Consider the following 16,277-nt stretch of genomic DNA (forward strand, 5'->3'; position numbering starts at 1 on the left):
ACTATGTGTGTGTGTGTGTGTGTGTGTGTGTGTGTGTCCGTTCGCGGGGGTCTTTGAACCAAATCACGTACACTTTTTACTATACACACATACGGTCAGTGGTTTGTCGTCACGATCGCGTTTTTCACGTGGCTCGACGAAAAATCGTTACCGATCCATCACCGCGCGTTGCGAAATACAATATACTATATACTTCTCTGATGATATTATATATTATTATTATTATTATTGCTACAACACGGTGTGTACTGCCCGTGACGACTTAACTCGGCCAATTATTACACCGTGCGCGCCGCCGATTGAAACGTGTTACAGGAAAATATAATAATGGAATTCCAAACAGGATATATAATATTTTATGCGGCCAGTGTGCGTCCAAGGACTCGATCTGTTTTGTGCGCACGAAAGTCTGTTTTTTCATGTTTATTTATTATTATTTTTTCATTCTTGCCACCGTCGCGTACTCGGATATGTTTTTTATATTTTGATACGGACCACGCCCCCGCCACCTACCTTGAATGCCGCATATATAGGTATATCGTGCAGATATATAGTATATCGCGGACACACCCTTAACTAAGCGCGATGACAGACTTGTAAAAAACGACAGTAATTAGATTATGCACGGAGACGTCGTACTAGTAATACGTCTTGTGGCGGACGACTTGCCCAAATGCAGTCTACGGGGTTGAGGGAAGCCTCGCCGTTGTTTGCCGACAAAATTAAATCATTATGACAGTGTACGAGAAGCCCCGAGAGGGGAGAAGCCGTACGCACGGCAATTATATAATTACATAACAGGCGACGACTGTATTCGGGTCGAATATACTGCAGTAGTGTCTTATTATGACACCACCCGTCAACCATTCGAGTATTAATAGTTGAGTTCGATCCCTTCTGCGCGCATACAAGGAAACCGGATGAGAAATCATTGGTTTAAACCTAAGTAACGTTAGATACTCCTAGACTTAGCGCGTTACTATTTCCCGCCACCATCGTACCGGGCAGTACTCCAGGATCAGGATTCCGCTCTCGTGGGACTATTGAGCGCAGAAAACATTTGGGGCTATTTTATAAAAATAAATTTCATAGGATCAGGATGCGCAAGCGTGAAGCTATTAAGTCGTTGGTGTTGTGCAGGTATTTGAACATTTTGTCGTCCGGAGTGAGGAAACTGAACGTCGGATTTTCGAAGTATGTGTACGTATATAATATTATTACAAAACAAAATCGATACGTAAAAGCGCTCGCGTTTACCTCTGTCGCGTACTCTCGTATATTGTATGAGCCGTGTATGTCTACTAATAAAATATATGTAATATAGTCGCTGATGTTTTTTTTTAGAAAAATCTACTCTTAGTTGACGTCGTATATAGTTAGAACCGCGTAAAGTGATGAGTGTGCCTGTTTGTGTGTGTACCGACAACGGCGTTATTGTATTGTATTGTTCATATATACGAGACGGCATTCTTTTCCCAAGTTGAGTAAACCTAATCGTCGTTCGACATTCACACACAATGATAATATATATCCTCTCCCACACAAACTCGCATACACACACACATACATGTGCTGTTTTGTAAACATGACGAATGCTATCGGTTGCAGTGTGTGGGAACACGGGTCCCCCCTCGATCCATTGTCGTCGAGCTTATAACCCTATATATTTCGAAAAAAAAATAAACCGTATCTAATTGTGTTTTGTGGTGTCTTAGTATAATATATTTTATATATCTTACTGCGGGTACGATATTACTCGAGCATAATATAATAAACATAATATTATAAGAATTAAGAACTATTTTTCGGTATAGGTGTTATCGCCGTGGCGGTGTTTGCGTTTCGAAACTCGTGAGCAATAATGTTGTGTGGTGTAAAAAAGAAACGATTTAATTATTTTTGATTACTTTCGACGGGGAGGAGTGTATACGATAAAAAATATAATTATCGTTCTGCGGCAAAACTGTAAATTATATTCACGACGAAAATATGACCAAAAACTGTATTGTATACGACGCATGCGCTTGCGTTTACTTGCTACAGTGACTGCTGCAACGGAATATATAATAATATAACAAATTATAAGTAACTCGGGAAATAGCGGTTTCTTCTACACAATAATATAATTATATTATAATAACAACCTACTAGCTAGGTTTATTTGCAGTATATATTATATTATATACATTTGGTGATTTCTTTTTATTTTGTCAAATCGTTTGTGCTCTTAGCTCTAGCTGAATTTCCATACGAATATCAAATAGACTCACAAAACTGAATAGTCGAGTGATACTTTAGAAAATATTTACAAAAATCTGAGAAAAAAAGCCGTTCGGTTGGCGAACGACGGATGACGGTGGCTTTAACAACGACGACAACTCTCTCGGTTGGCCGTGAACGATGACGGAAACCGGTAGAGGAACTTTTGCTTTCTACGAGTTCGATCGCGAGCGCGTATACCCCATCGTACGAGAGTATAATGATAATAATATAATAAACGTATAATAATAATAATAATATGTAATATTATTATACGTTTATGTGGTGTTTGATTAATCTTCATCCTCGAGACCCCGGAGGCCGTGAAAACGTATACACACACACAGCGATAGTGCGCCTTCTCCGTCCCAGTCCACTTCCCTCACCGACACCGCCTCGAGTATCCCGTTGCGTTCGCGCTCCGTGTTGCACAGGTATTAAACATAAAATATATATATAAATACATTTATGTGTGTGTACGAATAAAGTATAATATGCTCTGATGTGATGTGCGTGCGACGACTTAATGCAACGTTATTTTAATTGCAGAGTACGCGGGTGCGTGCGCGAGAGAGGATACCACGAGTGCGGTTACATATTATTATTATTATTATTATTATATACGACCGAGCGTGATGTGTCCGGGGCGGCGGCTCGGGTTACCATAACCGCGGCGGGGAGATCGGGCTTTCGCGGTTTTTTTTCTAATCCTACTCGCGAGAGAGGCAACTATATAATACGCGGACCTGTTGTTTTTGCGGTTATTTTTAATATTATTATTTTGACGCCGTGCTTTGGATTTTTATCGCGACTCCGTGCGTTATGTAAAACGCGTTTGCGAAAGACGCGCGGGGTTACGCACTCGGACTGCTTCAGGAGGTCGGTGAAGTTTACCAGGCGTACATATTGCATTTACAGACCGCGTGCGGTTTGCACTGGTCGTTATATTAAATTTATTGTGCGGTATATGTTTATGGATGTAGGTTTCGGCGATTTGCGAGCAAAATCCTCGCGGCCGAATATAATAATACATATTGGTAGGTACCTATATATACCGCCCTACCTGCCAGTTAAATTCGAAAACGTGTTAGAACACGGGCGCGCTGCCGACGGAATTTCGTAATACCTATACGTCTATGATATTGTGCGTTATTGTTGTCGATTTTCTCGTTTTTCACTCGTACGATAAACAGATCTCCGGAGCGAGCGAACCGATTGTTTGAGGCCCGTGTTATTGTTCGCTGCGGATAACACTGCAGCCGCGGCACAATGAGCTCGCGGTGTCGCGCCGACCTCGGCGGGTCATTATAAGTGTCGAGCACGCGACCTCGAAACGGCCAATTTATCAGTCGAAAACAATAATTTCGAACCCGCGAAACAATAATAAATAATTCGTGTGTACAATCAAATAAATCACAACAATATAATGTTCGCGCGGTGTCGTATACGTGTCGCCGGATCATTAGCCCAAGCGTCGCCGCGTTGTCGGGTACCTATATATTATTAAATATGTGCATATGTAACAACAAATTCTGCGCTTGCGCCAAGATAATAACACGGTTGTGCAACGATCGAATAATCCGCAATATTATGTCCCTCCAGTCCGCATACAACGTATAGTCTGCAGTTGTCGTTATATATATCGCGTTTTGTTTTGAGGCTAAACGCGTCACGAGCGCCGGGCGTTCGATCGCCAAAAAAATGAATTGCCCCCGACGACGTGTTGTGTGCAATAGGTAATAATAATAAATAATAATAATAAGTAATAACTAATAACGATATCGTCGATATCGCGCTCTCGCTCGCGACCTCTGTAATATTGTTCTAATATTATATTGTACGGTCTTGTCGCCGCCCGCACAGTAATATCGATTTCGCGCACTGACTTCTTTTGATCAATCACAATAATATTATGGTTTTATTATTATTACGCGAATATCGAACACGACTCGTCCGCGTCAGATTTACAGAAATGATGTCGGGTTCTAAACATTCGTCTCGAATTATCTACATATTGACGGTTATATTATATATTATATATAACTCAGTGCCCGGATTTTGCTTTGGAATGGGGTTGCGGAAATTTGTCACACTGAAAAGGTTTAACTAGATATAGTCCTCAATACGTTTAGTATATTCTTTATGTCATTTCATTTTAAACTTTTCCACCAACCGTATGACTTTATAAAATGTTATATATATATATATAACACGTTCACTAAACAGTATTTTTAAATTTTCCTGCTCATCCATCTCAATCACCCCTTTCACTGGGTCGTCTACACACATAGAGTGACCTCTATCGATATAACTTGTTGTCTAGTCGACAGTTTACATATGTATATATATATATTACAATTACTGTTTGTCGATGAAGATGGCGAGGTTTGAACGGTTTAGGTACTTCATTCCAACATCATATGTATATACGCGGTCGTGTACCGTACTGTATAAGGTTTTAGCTCGCGAGGATATAAAAACGCCGATCACTGCAGGTTGTCTGTCGTCCGTTGGACAGCCGCGGAGCGTACCCAATTAGTGGTATACGGTATAATATAATTATAGCTTACTGTTGCACTGTTTTTTCTTATGAGTCTAGTATAGTCTAATTGAGGTGATGGTACATAATTAAATGATTTCCGAGAACGTTACGCGTTTGCTTTAAGTCTTCTTACAACGATTCCGCGTGATTACACTATGCGTTCTTTCTATTCGGACAGTCGTGGATCCCGAGGGGATAAGTAACGATCTCGGGACTTCTCGTCGATTGTAATGAACTTTTTATTTCGTTTTAAAAGCTGAGTAATTATTGCTATTTGCGTCTTGCATTGATTTATAGCTTTTATAATTAATTTTATTCGTAGATAATAGGTATACACGTATATAGTGTACAATTAGATAGAGTGGCGATGATTCGTAAATGTATGTACTTAATTATATCAAGATAGCTTTTTATCTTAAGTATTATCTGTTACCATCATATTTAAAGTATCGTATGGAAAAAGAAAATAATCAATTTTAGGTATGCTCATAATAATTACATTATATATATTATTGATTACTAATCAATATCTTATATAATATATTTAACAAGGTTTAAGTAATTCTGATAGATACGGGTTCAAATTTTAACAAACTTTTTCAAACCACCTCCCTCTTACCATAAAATATATACTCATATTGCCCCCTTTAAGCATTGTTACATGCGTTTTGGATCCGCCGCGAAGGACGTCGTCGTCGTTCGTCGATGATATAGAATTTTCGTCGTTGCCCTTTTACCTGTGTACGCTCACGTCGTGTCAAATCTATCGGAACAGCCGCAGATTATTGCGCAAAATATAATATAATACATAATAATGAAATAATTAAAAACGTCACACGGTCTGTTCTATCATTACGACTAACGGACTAAAAACATAATTCCATAATGAGAAAGTCGCGGTCGACCACATAACATGCGTGTATTATCGCCTATAGAGTATAATATATTATACATAGGTACCTACTCGTTTGCAATATTATGCTAATCGAGACGAATTCAGCGGAAAGAAATTTTGGGCTCCGATTGGCGAAATCGCCAGTCACACAATGACCGGGTCCGTGAATATCATTACCTAGTTGCACGTTAATTTCGTCTCTTCTCTTCTCTTGATTTTATTTATTTTTTACCGTAGTCGGGCAACTGCTTTAACGCCTAATATATTTACCCGTCATATTGTGTTTCTAATTGCGACGCTATTGTGTTATATGCCACAAAAACAATGTTTTCCGTTTATTCTGTACATGCAACCGATCGGCGCAAAACGAAACGCGTCTAACGTGACAAACGATCGATGTTCATAACTCATAAGTCGTGTATAATAATGATAGTAATAATGTTTTCGTTTCATATTATTAAAAATAAAAATAAAAATATTTATCGCCTTGCGCCGCATCAGGGTTCAACACTCGTTATAAATTATTATTATTATATTTTATGCGTTCGTCGCGTGCGGTTTGTACCCGTCAAATACGCAATGACAATAATAATAATATAAAAATATAATATTATAGCACATTAGAAAAATATTGTAACCCACCCGCCCGTTACGGTTGACCCCAGCCTGAGCACACGCACCTTCACTGCACCTCGTTGGTATCGATCTCGCACGGTACGAAACGCAAACACCGCGGAAATGGTTTCAACAACGTTAATATTAATGTGCAGATTGGAATTTTTCTATTCTAAAACGCGCAATATAATACGCATAATACGTATTACCCCGCATTCGTGCCTGACCCGACTTGGATGTTTGTCGTTCGGTGCTATGGATTTCCCCGTTAAATGTTTGCGCTTTTCGCAGCTGCGACTCCCGACTATATAGCTCTAATAACACGCACGCGGCTGGCAACGGTTGGCAGCGCCGTTTTTTATTCGTTCCGAAACCTCGATGGTTTAATATTGTTATTATAGTAATACGGCGTCGTCGACCGCGCACATAAGTCATGCACCGCCGCCATGTCGGTCTTATTGCTAGTCGTCGAAAAACTCAACGGTCTTATTAAATGTACCAACCGTTTTGTCCGCAGGAGTCAATCGAAGGCGTCGTACCTGTCGGCGTACAAGAGAGAGCCGAGGGAGCGCGAGAAAGGACTTCCGAACTTCGAAGGAAGCTACAAGAGGACGGCGTCGCCGAACAGCGGCGGCCGAGGAGACGCTGCCGCGGCCGTGGAACCACAAGGTAAGCCGAAATGCTCGTAATAAGGGAAGTGTGTAGGGAGGGGGGGGGGTTGAGGTGAAAATGAGTCATGGTTGGTGGTCGGTTGGAAAACTCTTATTTTTCGACAAAAGTGATAACACCCGAAAACTTATATAGGTGTAATGAATTACCTGCTACTTTACTATTTATTATTAAATAATTCAGTAAATTAACTACATTGTTTATTAAGTAATGCACTTCTTGAAAAGTAAGGTACTTGTTTTGTGTTTATAATCTAAATAAACATAAACACTACATAATCGATTACAGAAAAAAATAACAAATAAACCGGTTTTTAACTGAATATTATTAAACAGTTTAATGTTTAATGTAATTCACATTCACCCTATGACCTACGATAGCACAGCTGGCGATTCCACCGGAATAATGATAAACAAATAATAATATTGGTACTCTTTTTACGGCTGTACGCGATGATTAGATTACGTGTTTCAAACGTGTAATGAAATCTTTACACAAAAGTCAATAAAGATATAAGTAATAGTTTTAATAAAACGCTTGTTTCCTCTATTTATGCATTTGTGTTTATCAAACAATTTCATTGAAACCTTTTATTTTTTTTCAAAGCATATTTTTCTGAAACTTGAAAGTGTTAATTTTAAAATAACCCACGTACAAAGCGTTGATTACTTCTAAAACAAAAAAATTACAAAACAAAGATAGTCTTAAGATACTGTATTTATGGGTTATATAATGACATTTACGGTATGTGTGAACAGATGTGGAAAACGTCGCGCCAGACGGAAGCGATTGTTGCAGCAATCTTCTGGATTCGAGCGGCGGTCGACTGCAATCCCTGCAGCTAGACCACCACCACCACCTCCACCACTATAACAACAATAACAATAACAACACAGTAACTAGTCAACAACAGTCGTCGCCCAGCAAACCACAGACTGTCGATGTGGTGGCCGTAGCTGTCGCGCCGCCGTCACCGCCGCCCCCCGCGGTGTTGTCCGAGCGGTCGGTCGTCGACCAGCCGCCACAACAACAACAGTTGTCGAAAACTCTGCCGCGGGCCAACAACTCGGCCGGACAGGATTTCAAACGGTCGTCTCGGACGCCTAGGACCCAATCGGACCCGTCTAACATGCCTAACAAGGCGGACGCTGCCATCACCACGTTGCAGTTGATGATGATGCCGCCGCCCCGACACTCCGAGTCCACGTCCAGCCTTCACCTGCAAAAACGGTCGCAGTCCGACCTGTCCCAGGTGGGATCCACCGAGAGCGGCTACAGCAGCCTGTCCCTGAACGCCCCGTCGCCGTCCCACTCGCCCACCAGGCTGTCGTCCGGTGACTTTGGGACGGGCGGTCCGCCGACACCACTCCTGATCAACTCACCATCTGCCACGGGAGTCGCTACACCTGCCACTGTCGGTGACCTCGACGAGTGCTGTAATTCTACATGGCACACGGCAGAGCCCGCGGTCGCCGTGACCACCACTGACCACCGTTACCGCAATCAGGTGTCCAGAAGCTGTTCGGTGGTGTCGTCGGATTCTGCTTCGCAGGCGGAACTCAAATCCGTCGCCAGCGGAACCCCGTCAGCAATCCGGCGCAAGTCACCAGAAGAGATCGAGTGCGAAGAACTTTCCCGCGATCTCATCAGCCACTTGTCGCCGTCCGACAAACTCCACAACATACTTGGTGAGTTTTTACTATTATTTTATACATTTTATGGCACGGACTCCCTCCCATTAAATAATTATTTTTTATTTTAAATACTCTCTTTACATATTCAGTGTTGAGCAAAAAAAACTCCATAGTATATTATTATCAAATTATAGAAGGATTATAATATCGACAGTCTTAAATTGTGATTTGATCATTTTTTTCTATTATTATTTATTTTCAACTTTAAATTATATGTGTAATTTGTATTCTATGTCAATGTTTTGCCCAATACTGTGGAGGAGTTGTATACTAGTTTGTCCCATTTTTCACTAATCTGTCTATAATACATATTTAAGTACCTACCACCAAATCCTTTAATAAAACCACTTACCTTCAACCTTCCCTGCGTCCCTTTTAACGAAAATCGTGTGCATTATTCTAATCTGCCATGTGTTGTTCGTTTACTCACTGCTTTCTGACGCTCAGAGAAAAAGGACAAAGGTAAATCCGTTATATTCGAGTGCCCATACGATATCCTCCAAGTCTAACCTAATCATGTCTATTGTGTTTCAGCTCCCGGACCGGACGTCAAACGTTCTACTGACTATGTTTCTCCGCTGTTCCGCATGGACTTGGTTCCCCGGTCCAGAACTTCGGTCGCCGAAAAACTGACCGACTGCAGTAGTAGTGACGCCATGTGGTAAGTCGAGTGTTTTTTTTTCTTTAATATATGTGTACATTATTATACGATGTTACTTTCCCTCGACAAATTTGCACTATTTACGTCGGGTGTGGGATATCCAATACAACAAACCGTTTTCCAATATTATAATGTCGATCTGTTTACGATGACGCGTTGACGTTACGACCATTGGTAGTTAACAGCTCATGTACAATTATTTTGAAAAAATTAAGTCGACAAGCCTATACTTAGCAGTTTTTTTACGTATTTTCTCATCATTTGATTAGGTCCCGTGATACTAATTAGTAATATACTATTATAAACGAATTAATATTATTATACGTCGGCACTTACAGCTGTGCGTGTTCTACACAGCATACAATTGGATAATAAATTAATGTAATACGCGACATCATTTCAACCATCGATTGTTTGACGGTCGTTACCTACGTAGGTACCGGCACTATGTATACGACGTCGTGACGCTATCGACGCGAGCGATAAATTCGTAGAATTATCGAGTGGCGATGACTGATTGGCACTGCAGTGCGATAATTACGTTGATGATATTATTATGGTAATACGATTTTTGAGTCGAATTTCATTTGTATATGGTGGTCTGGTTAAAATAAACGTGGGTATAATGAATGTGACGGAATTATGTATGCGTAAAATACACAAAAGAATATGTAAAGTGGTGTGTACTGTGACGACGCTTCGTCCGTAGTCGTATACATATTATAGACGACGTACAAATAACGTTCGAGTATTTAACGACGGTCCTATATTATATGTACCCATTGGCTTCAAAATAATCCTCAGAGCGTAACCGCTCGCCGTGATATACTTACCAGCTCTGGTATTGCCCCGGGTAGATAATCCTTCGGAATTCAACGACACATTATATGCGGCGTGCGTCCCATATTATAATTCCGACACGAGTCGAAAAACGCACGCTTAAATAGTTAAATCCGATATGAAATCTCGTTGAAAAGTGTCTTGGACGGATATCTTTGTACCTCCAGGATTGGGGACATCACGGTGTGCGTGCGTTGAACTACACAAAAATGTAATAAATGTCACGGAGTCGATCGACTTAGGCCAGGACCTAATATACAACATCGAAATTCTACAGTACAATTATTACTATTTTAGTTGGTTGTAAAATATAAATACCTTTTTATTTATACAATTCAATTATAATTTCGATTTCGTTGGATTTGGATTTTTGTACCTACATTAGTTATTTATTTCACGTTGATCTGTATTCTATCCGTTTTGTATGACATATTTTACCATCATATTTATCGTATTATATTATGTGTACAAGCCTTATCTATATGGCCCTCAAACACACTCCTCGCCTAGGTATTGTTTATTTTTTTTATCACTATTATTCTGAATCATTCCAAACGAGTGGTACTTTCTTTAAGCATATACCATATTTATACACGCATTTGTGTCTTATTAGTACGTGTGGTGCAAGCATGTTGAGAATATCGCCGCGTTATTCTCATCCCGTCGTGTTTTATTTTTTTTTATAAAATACCTAATAAAATAAAAAAATATGTAAACCGTAATCACCGATCAACGGCGGCGGTCACATTCAGTCAATTTACTCACATTGCAGGACGATGTCGTCGCGTTAAAATGAAATCGAACCTATCTAAGTAAATATATATTTTTTTTTCAAAGAACTAATTTAAATATAATTCGTGGCTTGGATTCGTGGTTTTTACTGTACTTTTATAGGTTAAAGAGTGTGGTTCGGATTTTTAATGTGTGCCTACATAATATAAACCCATAAAAAGACTAAATATTCAGTGTCTGAATTTTATCACTCGCGTTTTTAATTTTCCCAAAAATACATTAAACCATATCAGTCGAACCTCATTATTGGCAGTTCTCGTTCCGTATTCGTATTATACGGGGTGATCATTATATAATGTCCCGTTTGAATAATTATCATACATTATTTTTATCGGCTTCATTATACCCGCACCGCAGACGGTTTATTTTATGTTTATATCGGCGACAGTACATAGTTATATTATAATATACGTATTATTATGTATTAATGTATACAGTTCAAGTTGACGAATTGCCGTGAACATTGTATCTGTAAACGCGGTCGACACGAACGCCATAGCAGCTGAAGACTAAATGTATACGGGACGGTCGAACTCCCCTATTAAAATATGTACATCCCACATTCCGTTTTTTTAACCCACATATCCCTGCGACCTGTGGGTCAGCACATTGTATACGTATGTCCTCTATCTGCTTTGTTCGTCCTGGCCTATACCTATAGTAAAACTTGGAATTATTTTAAATGTCGTTTTGGAAAATGGTTTCTATCATATTATTATTATGGTTATTGTGATTATTATGATACCACCTGCCTACTTAGTTATTTTTGGTTTGTGTAAACCAGAAATATAGAAAAAATCTCAGATGGATGTATTTTGACTTTGTACGATTTGTTCGCAGCGGCCCAGCCACCTCCACAACTAGCACCTCCTCGACTACTACCGCCACGTCCTCCGCCGGACTATCGGCCAACTCATCCTACTACACCACGTCCGAACCGAAGGCGAAACTCCTAAACCTGCAGCACTATAGCCGGCAGATCCAATCGCCGGCCGAATGCAACGGGATAGGAAACTTGCAAAAGAAAAAGGCGAGTACCTACAAAATATTTGATGGTTTTACTATATATGATAATGGGTTGTTCAAGACTTGTGTATTGTATTGATGGATTTTCAACGCAACGCTACATACAGATTTTCGTCAAAATTATTATTTTTTAGTATGTCTACACTTCATAGCTAACGAGTAAAATAATTTTTCAGGCGGACCTAGTGTCTCGGCTGGACAGAAAGCTGAAGGTACTCCGAGATGAACAAATCGCGCTAGCCGAAGAGGCGACGCTGAACGAGACTCTGGGCGTGTCGGTGGCCGATCGGGTCAAGTCTGTGGCCAAGCCTCAGGAAGCCAACAAGTTCAAAACTCATGTACAGGAAGTGGGCCACATTACCAGTTTGCTGTTGAGCCTGAGTGGACGTTTGGCCAGAGCGGAAAACGCACTGCTGGACTTGGACGCAGACCATTCGGAAAAGGTAAATAATAATATGATTATCATTAGGGACGGACCGTGCGTGCGTTGAGCAGGTTTGGACTGCCGTAATAAGTGTAACCGAAATTCTCTCTGGACGGTATTTTTTTTTTAATAGTGCATGTATGCTTTTTGTATATTTTTTTTCATGTATATTTTTTCCCGTGACTATAAGAGTGTTAAGTTGCACGAAAGTTCAATAAACGAATCGATATCGAGTTTAATGGGGTCTCCCAACACGGTATAGTGGCACGCGATTGCCCCATTAAATTTTAACGTAGGTAGTAGGTACCCTTGAATTAATCATTGTACGACCTACAGACATTAACTTTATATTATTGTAATGATATATTATGCAGTATATCCTAAATAATGTGTAAACAAAATCAATATTGAACAAAAAAGTAAACCCATCGTTGTTTCTCGGTTTTTTTTTCTAAATACGATTGGGCGACATAGAATATCCCCCTAACCCACATTCACCTTATGTGCGCGTATCAACGTGGACCGTGGGTGTTCGGTATATGTATAAATACAGTGGTCGAAAAATATCGGTTACTGAAAAAAATGGTAATTAAATCAGCACTGTGAGTTTATCTGAGCTTTACCTTTCCATCGTCGACCATCAAAGGTTAAAATGTCAAAATGTGCTGAAATGGAATCACTTTTTCCGATTGTTTGCTCCCCGCGATCTACTCTACGTGGTTAATAGTAGGGCTCGTTTGTTTTTGCAGTCCAGAATAGTCTTGTCGGTTACATTTTATCCGTATCGCTCACCTAACAATATGCTTTTATTGATTTATTATGATATAATTATCAACGATGATGGCACCTAATATTAACGACGTTTTTCCCCGTTTGTCGTTCCGCAGAAGGCGCTGGAGGAGAAAAAGTGCAAGCTGACCTGTCAACTGGAAGAAGCCAAAGAGCTGAAGGAAAACATCGACAGGCGCGGAGACTTCGTTTCGACCATACTGTGCCGATATCTTACTGCCGACGAGTACTCGGACTACGACCATTTCATCGCGATGAAAGCCAAGCTGCTGATCGACGCCCGCGAGATCGCCGACAAAATACAGCTGGGCGAGGAGCAGTTGCGCGCGCTCAAGGAAACCCTCGAAGACTAAAATTTTAATTTTAAACGTTAACGCGTTGAAAACACTTCATGTCACGTAGTAGTATAGTAAAAAAAAATATATATAAATATGTATGTGTATTTGTGATAGGTGCGGTAAAAAAAAATAAACTAAAATAAATTACAATATTAGGTTTATGTCGCAAATCATCAAAAATAATATATTATTATTGTAAGACAATATTTTGAGTTTGAGCGTGTGGTTCGAGGAAAACTTGGTAGGATAAAAAAAAATCGACTGAAACGCAGAAACGATTTAAACGGGGTTAGCCCGACAGATCTCTGCAATCTCGCGTCTTATCACTTCTCCCCCCCCCCACAGACCACTCGCAAGTTCTTCGAAGTCGCATCGGCTCTTTAACGTGTGAGTGTGTGTGTTTTATACTTATTTGCTTTCGAACAACGTTTGCGTGTGTGTGTTTTATTATTTTTTCTTGTAAATATAGACTCGAAACGGTATAGGTTGAGACGAGAATAATTTAATCGTAGTATGTTATTTTTGTTTTCGCTAAAACCATCTGAAACGGTCTTCTCTAGTCGACGAGACCTGTCGCCGCTCCCCATCCCTCATTTGCGACTCCCCGTCAAAACATAATATTATTAGATTGTAACACTATATAGTACGACGTAAAAATATTATGTTCGCGAGCTCCTACGTGTGTGGTTAAAATACATTATAGTTATTTATGAAATGCGAACGACAATATTATTATTATTGTTATCAAAAGAATCAAACTGCTGACCTCACCCACCCCACCATTCGTGATGTTGTGATGTGCGCCCCTTCGGTCGAGATAACGTAACCCGTTGTGATCGCAAAAGTCGTGGGTGACTATGTAACAAATAATTATGTAAACAAATAAAACTGAAATAATAATAATCATAACAACATAATATGCATAATACTATATTATTATCTGTGTGCGAGTGCGCCCCTTATACCGCTGTGCAGAGATGATTTATAATGATATACATCGTAGCTTAATATTATCTTATTATTAATTTTAAAAGTCTTAATTTATCCTTGTTATGCATTTACTGTAAATATTTTTAGCGAAATGTATTGTTAAATCTAACATAAAATTGTGTTGTATTATAAAACATTAGAAAACCGTGTGTGTGTGTTGTACAGATTTTAATGAAACGAATATAATGATATAGTGAACCTTCTTGGTGCTATAATATAAATGATTTTTTTTGTTTTGTTTTTTTCTTTATTCTAGTGTTATTCGCTGCATTCGTGTAAGTAATTCTTTGCCTCAATCTCGTGACGACGCGTCCTTTGTAATTAAATAACTAAAAAATTCAAGTACCTCGAGAGGACTTCGTACCGGCACGTGCTGTCTCCGTCTTACACACTTGCGACGTAGCAAATTTTCGTTAACCAGTTTCAACAGCTCGTTAGTTTTGATATTAGATTGAATCGACCAATTATAAAATTTAAAGGTAAGATTATTGTTTAGGGCCCCACATAAGCATTTATTGATAGTATTATTATTAAACAAGTTATGACCTTTTTGAAACTGTGTATTTTAAAATGATGCCGGAGACAACACTCGTGCGTACTACTTCTCATCAATAATTACGCGTCGCCGTATAGTGTTTTAAGGAGTTCTGCTTAGGCAACATAATATATAGCTTATATTATTATAGTCGCTCACTCCACCCACGACTTTCAATGGTCGCAATGAGCCTCCTTCGGATTCAACACTAATGTTTACATAGGGTATAACAATGGAGACTGTGAATTTGATGGTTTTTCGTATCGACTGTAGTTGCACTAATTATATATTAAAAATAGGTGAGATCCATACTTGATTCAATACTTAACGTTTTAACAACCTTTCAAAATAAAATTTTTTACTTTGCATATTACGAGTGTTTCTATATTTTTGACGTTCAATGCATTTTTTTTAAAATATATTATGGCTATATTTTGATATCTATATCATATAGGCATAATATGACTATGTATATAATAATATTCTGTATGATATTTAAATTTATAAATTTTATTTTATGTTAATTCTTTTAAAAAATATCCTTACAATGTTTTAATATTTTACACATCAGAACTACTTATAGATATCTTTCAAATCCTAAATGCATGTATTTAAGACAATTATAAATTCATTTCTTAAGTTTATTTTGCATATAACATAACGAGGGAGGTTATATTATAACATAAAGTAAAACTATGTTATTCGAACACGTATTTTGGTTTCCGTGGTTGAATTTTACATAGTTCATAATATTTTATTATACATAGAGTGGCCATTTTGAATATTTCATTAAATATAAAGTAAAGTCTTGGGTCTTATACTTTAAATTGGAGTTGCTAGATAGCACCGAGTTCAAAATTAATTCTTGAAAGCACTAACAATAGGGCTAAATAACCGCTGTACAGTGTACAATGCGTTTTGTGTGGAAAAAAATGGCGGAAACGAGAAAAATTCTTGCTGGCGTGTAGGGTGTATACCTCGTGGCCAGGAGTCGTATATCCCATATATTATTATAGAATATTATTAGATAATAATTATTAAAATATTGTTATAAGTAATAATATGTTCATTGTTCATTAAATATTTAGATTTCAATGCGTCCACAAAGCTCGGACAGTGACTCTGACACATATTATCTACTACCTATTTCATATTATGTTTCGTTTGAGTATCGGCTTTCCAGTCACATTATCGAACACGATGGCCGT

At 38.8% G+C, this 16,277-nt stretch overlaps 1 protein-coding gene across 3 annotated transcripts in view; it reads left to right on the forward strand.

Moving 5' to 3' along the window:
• Positions 1–14,514, forward strand: part of LOC111027502 (protein Shroom) — a 174,373-nt gene extending 159,859 nt beyond the window's left edge. For 2 of the 3 annotated variants that reach the window (XM_022305894.1, XM_022305896.1), the window contains 7 exons: positions 6,829–6,980; positions 7,739–8,668; positions 9,122–9,136; positions 9,209–9,335; positions 11,808–11,997; positions 12,170–12,436; positions 13,305–14,514. In XM_022305894.1, coding sequence (XP_022161586.1) covers positions 6,829–6,980; positions 7,739–8,668; positions 9,122–9,136; positions 9,209–9,335; positions 11,808–11,997; positions 12,170–12,436; positions 13,305–13,559 — 1,936 coding nt within the window. In that variant the 3' untranslated portion in view covers positions 13,560–14,514. The remainder of the gene's footprint in view (positions 1–6,828; positions 6,981–7,738; positions 8,669–9,121; positions 9,137–9,208; positions 9,336–11,807; positions 11,998–12,169; positions 12,437–13,304) is intronic. The other variant, XM_022305895.1, reaches the window with a different exon arrangement.
• Positions 14,515–16,277: the final 1,763 nt, after the last annotated feature.

The sequence above is a fragment of the Myzus persicae genome, unplaced genomic scaffold (genome assembly GCF_001856785.1).
Source record: "Myzus persicae strain clone G006 unplaced genomic scaffold, MPER_G0061.0, whole genome shotgun sequence".
NCBI lineage: Eukaryota > Metazoa > Arthropoda > Insecta > Hemiptera > Aphididae > Myzus > Myzus persicae.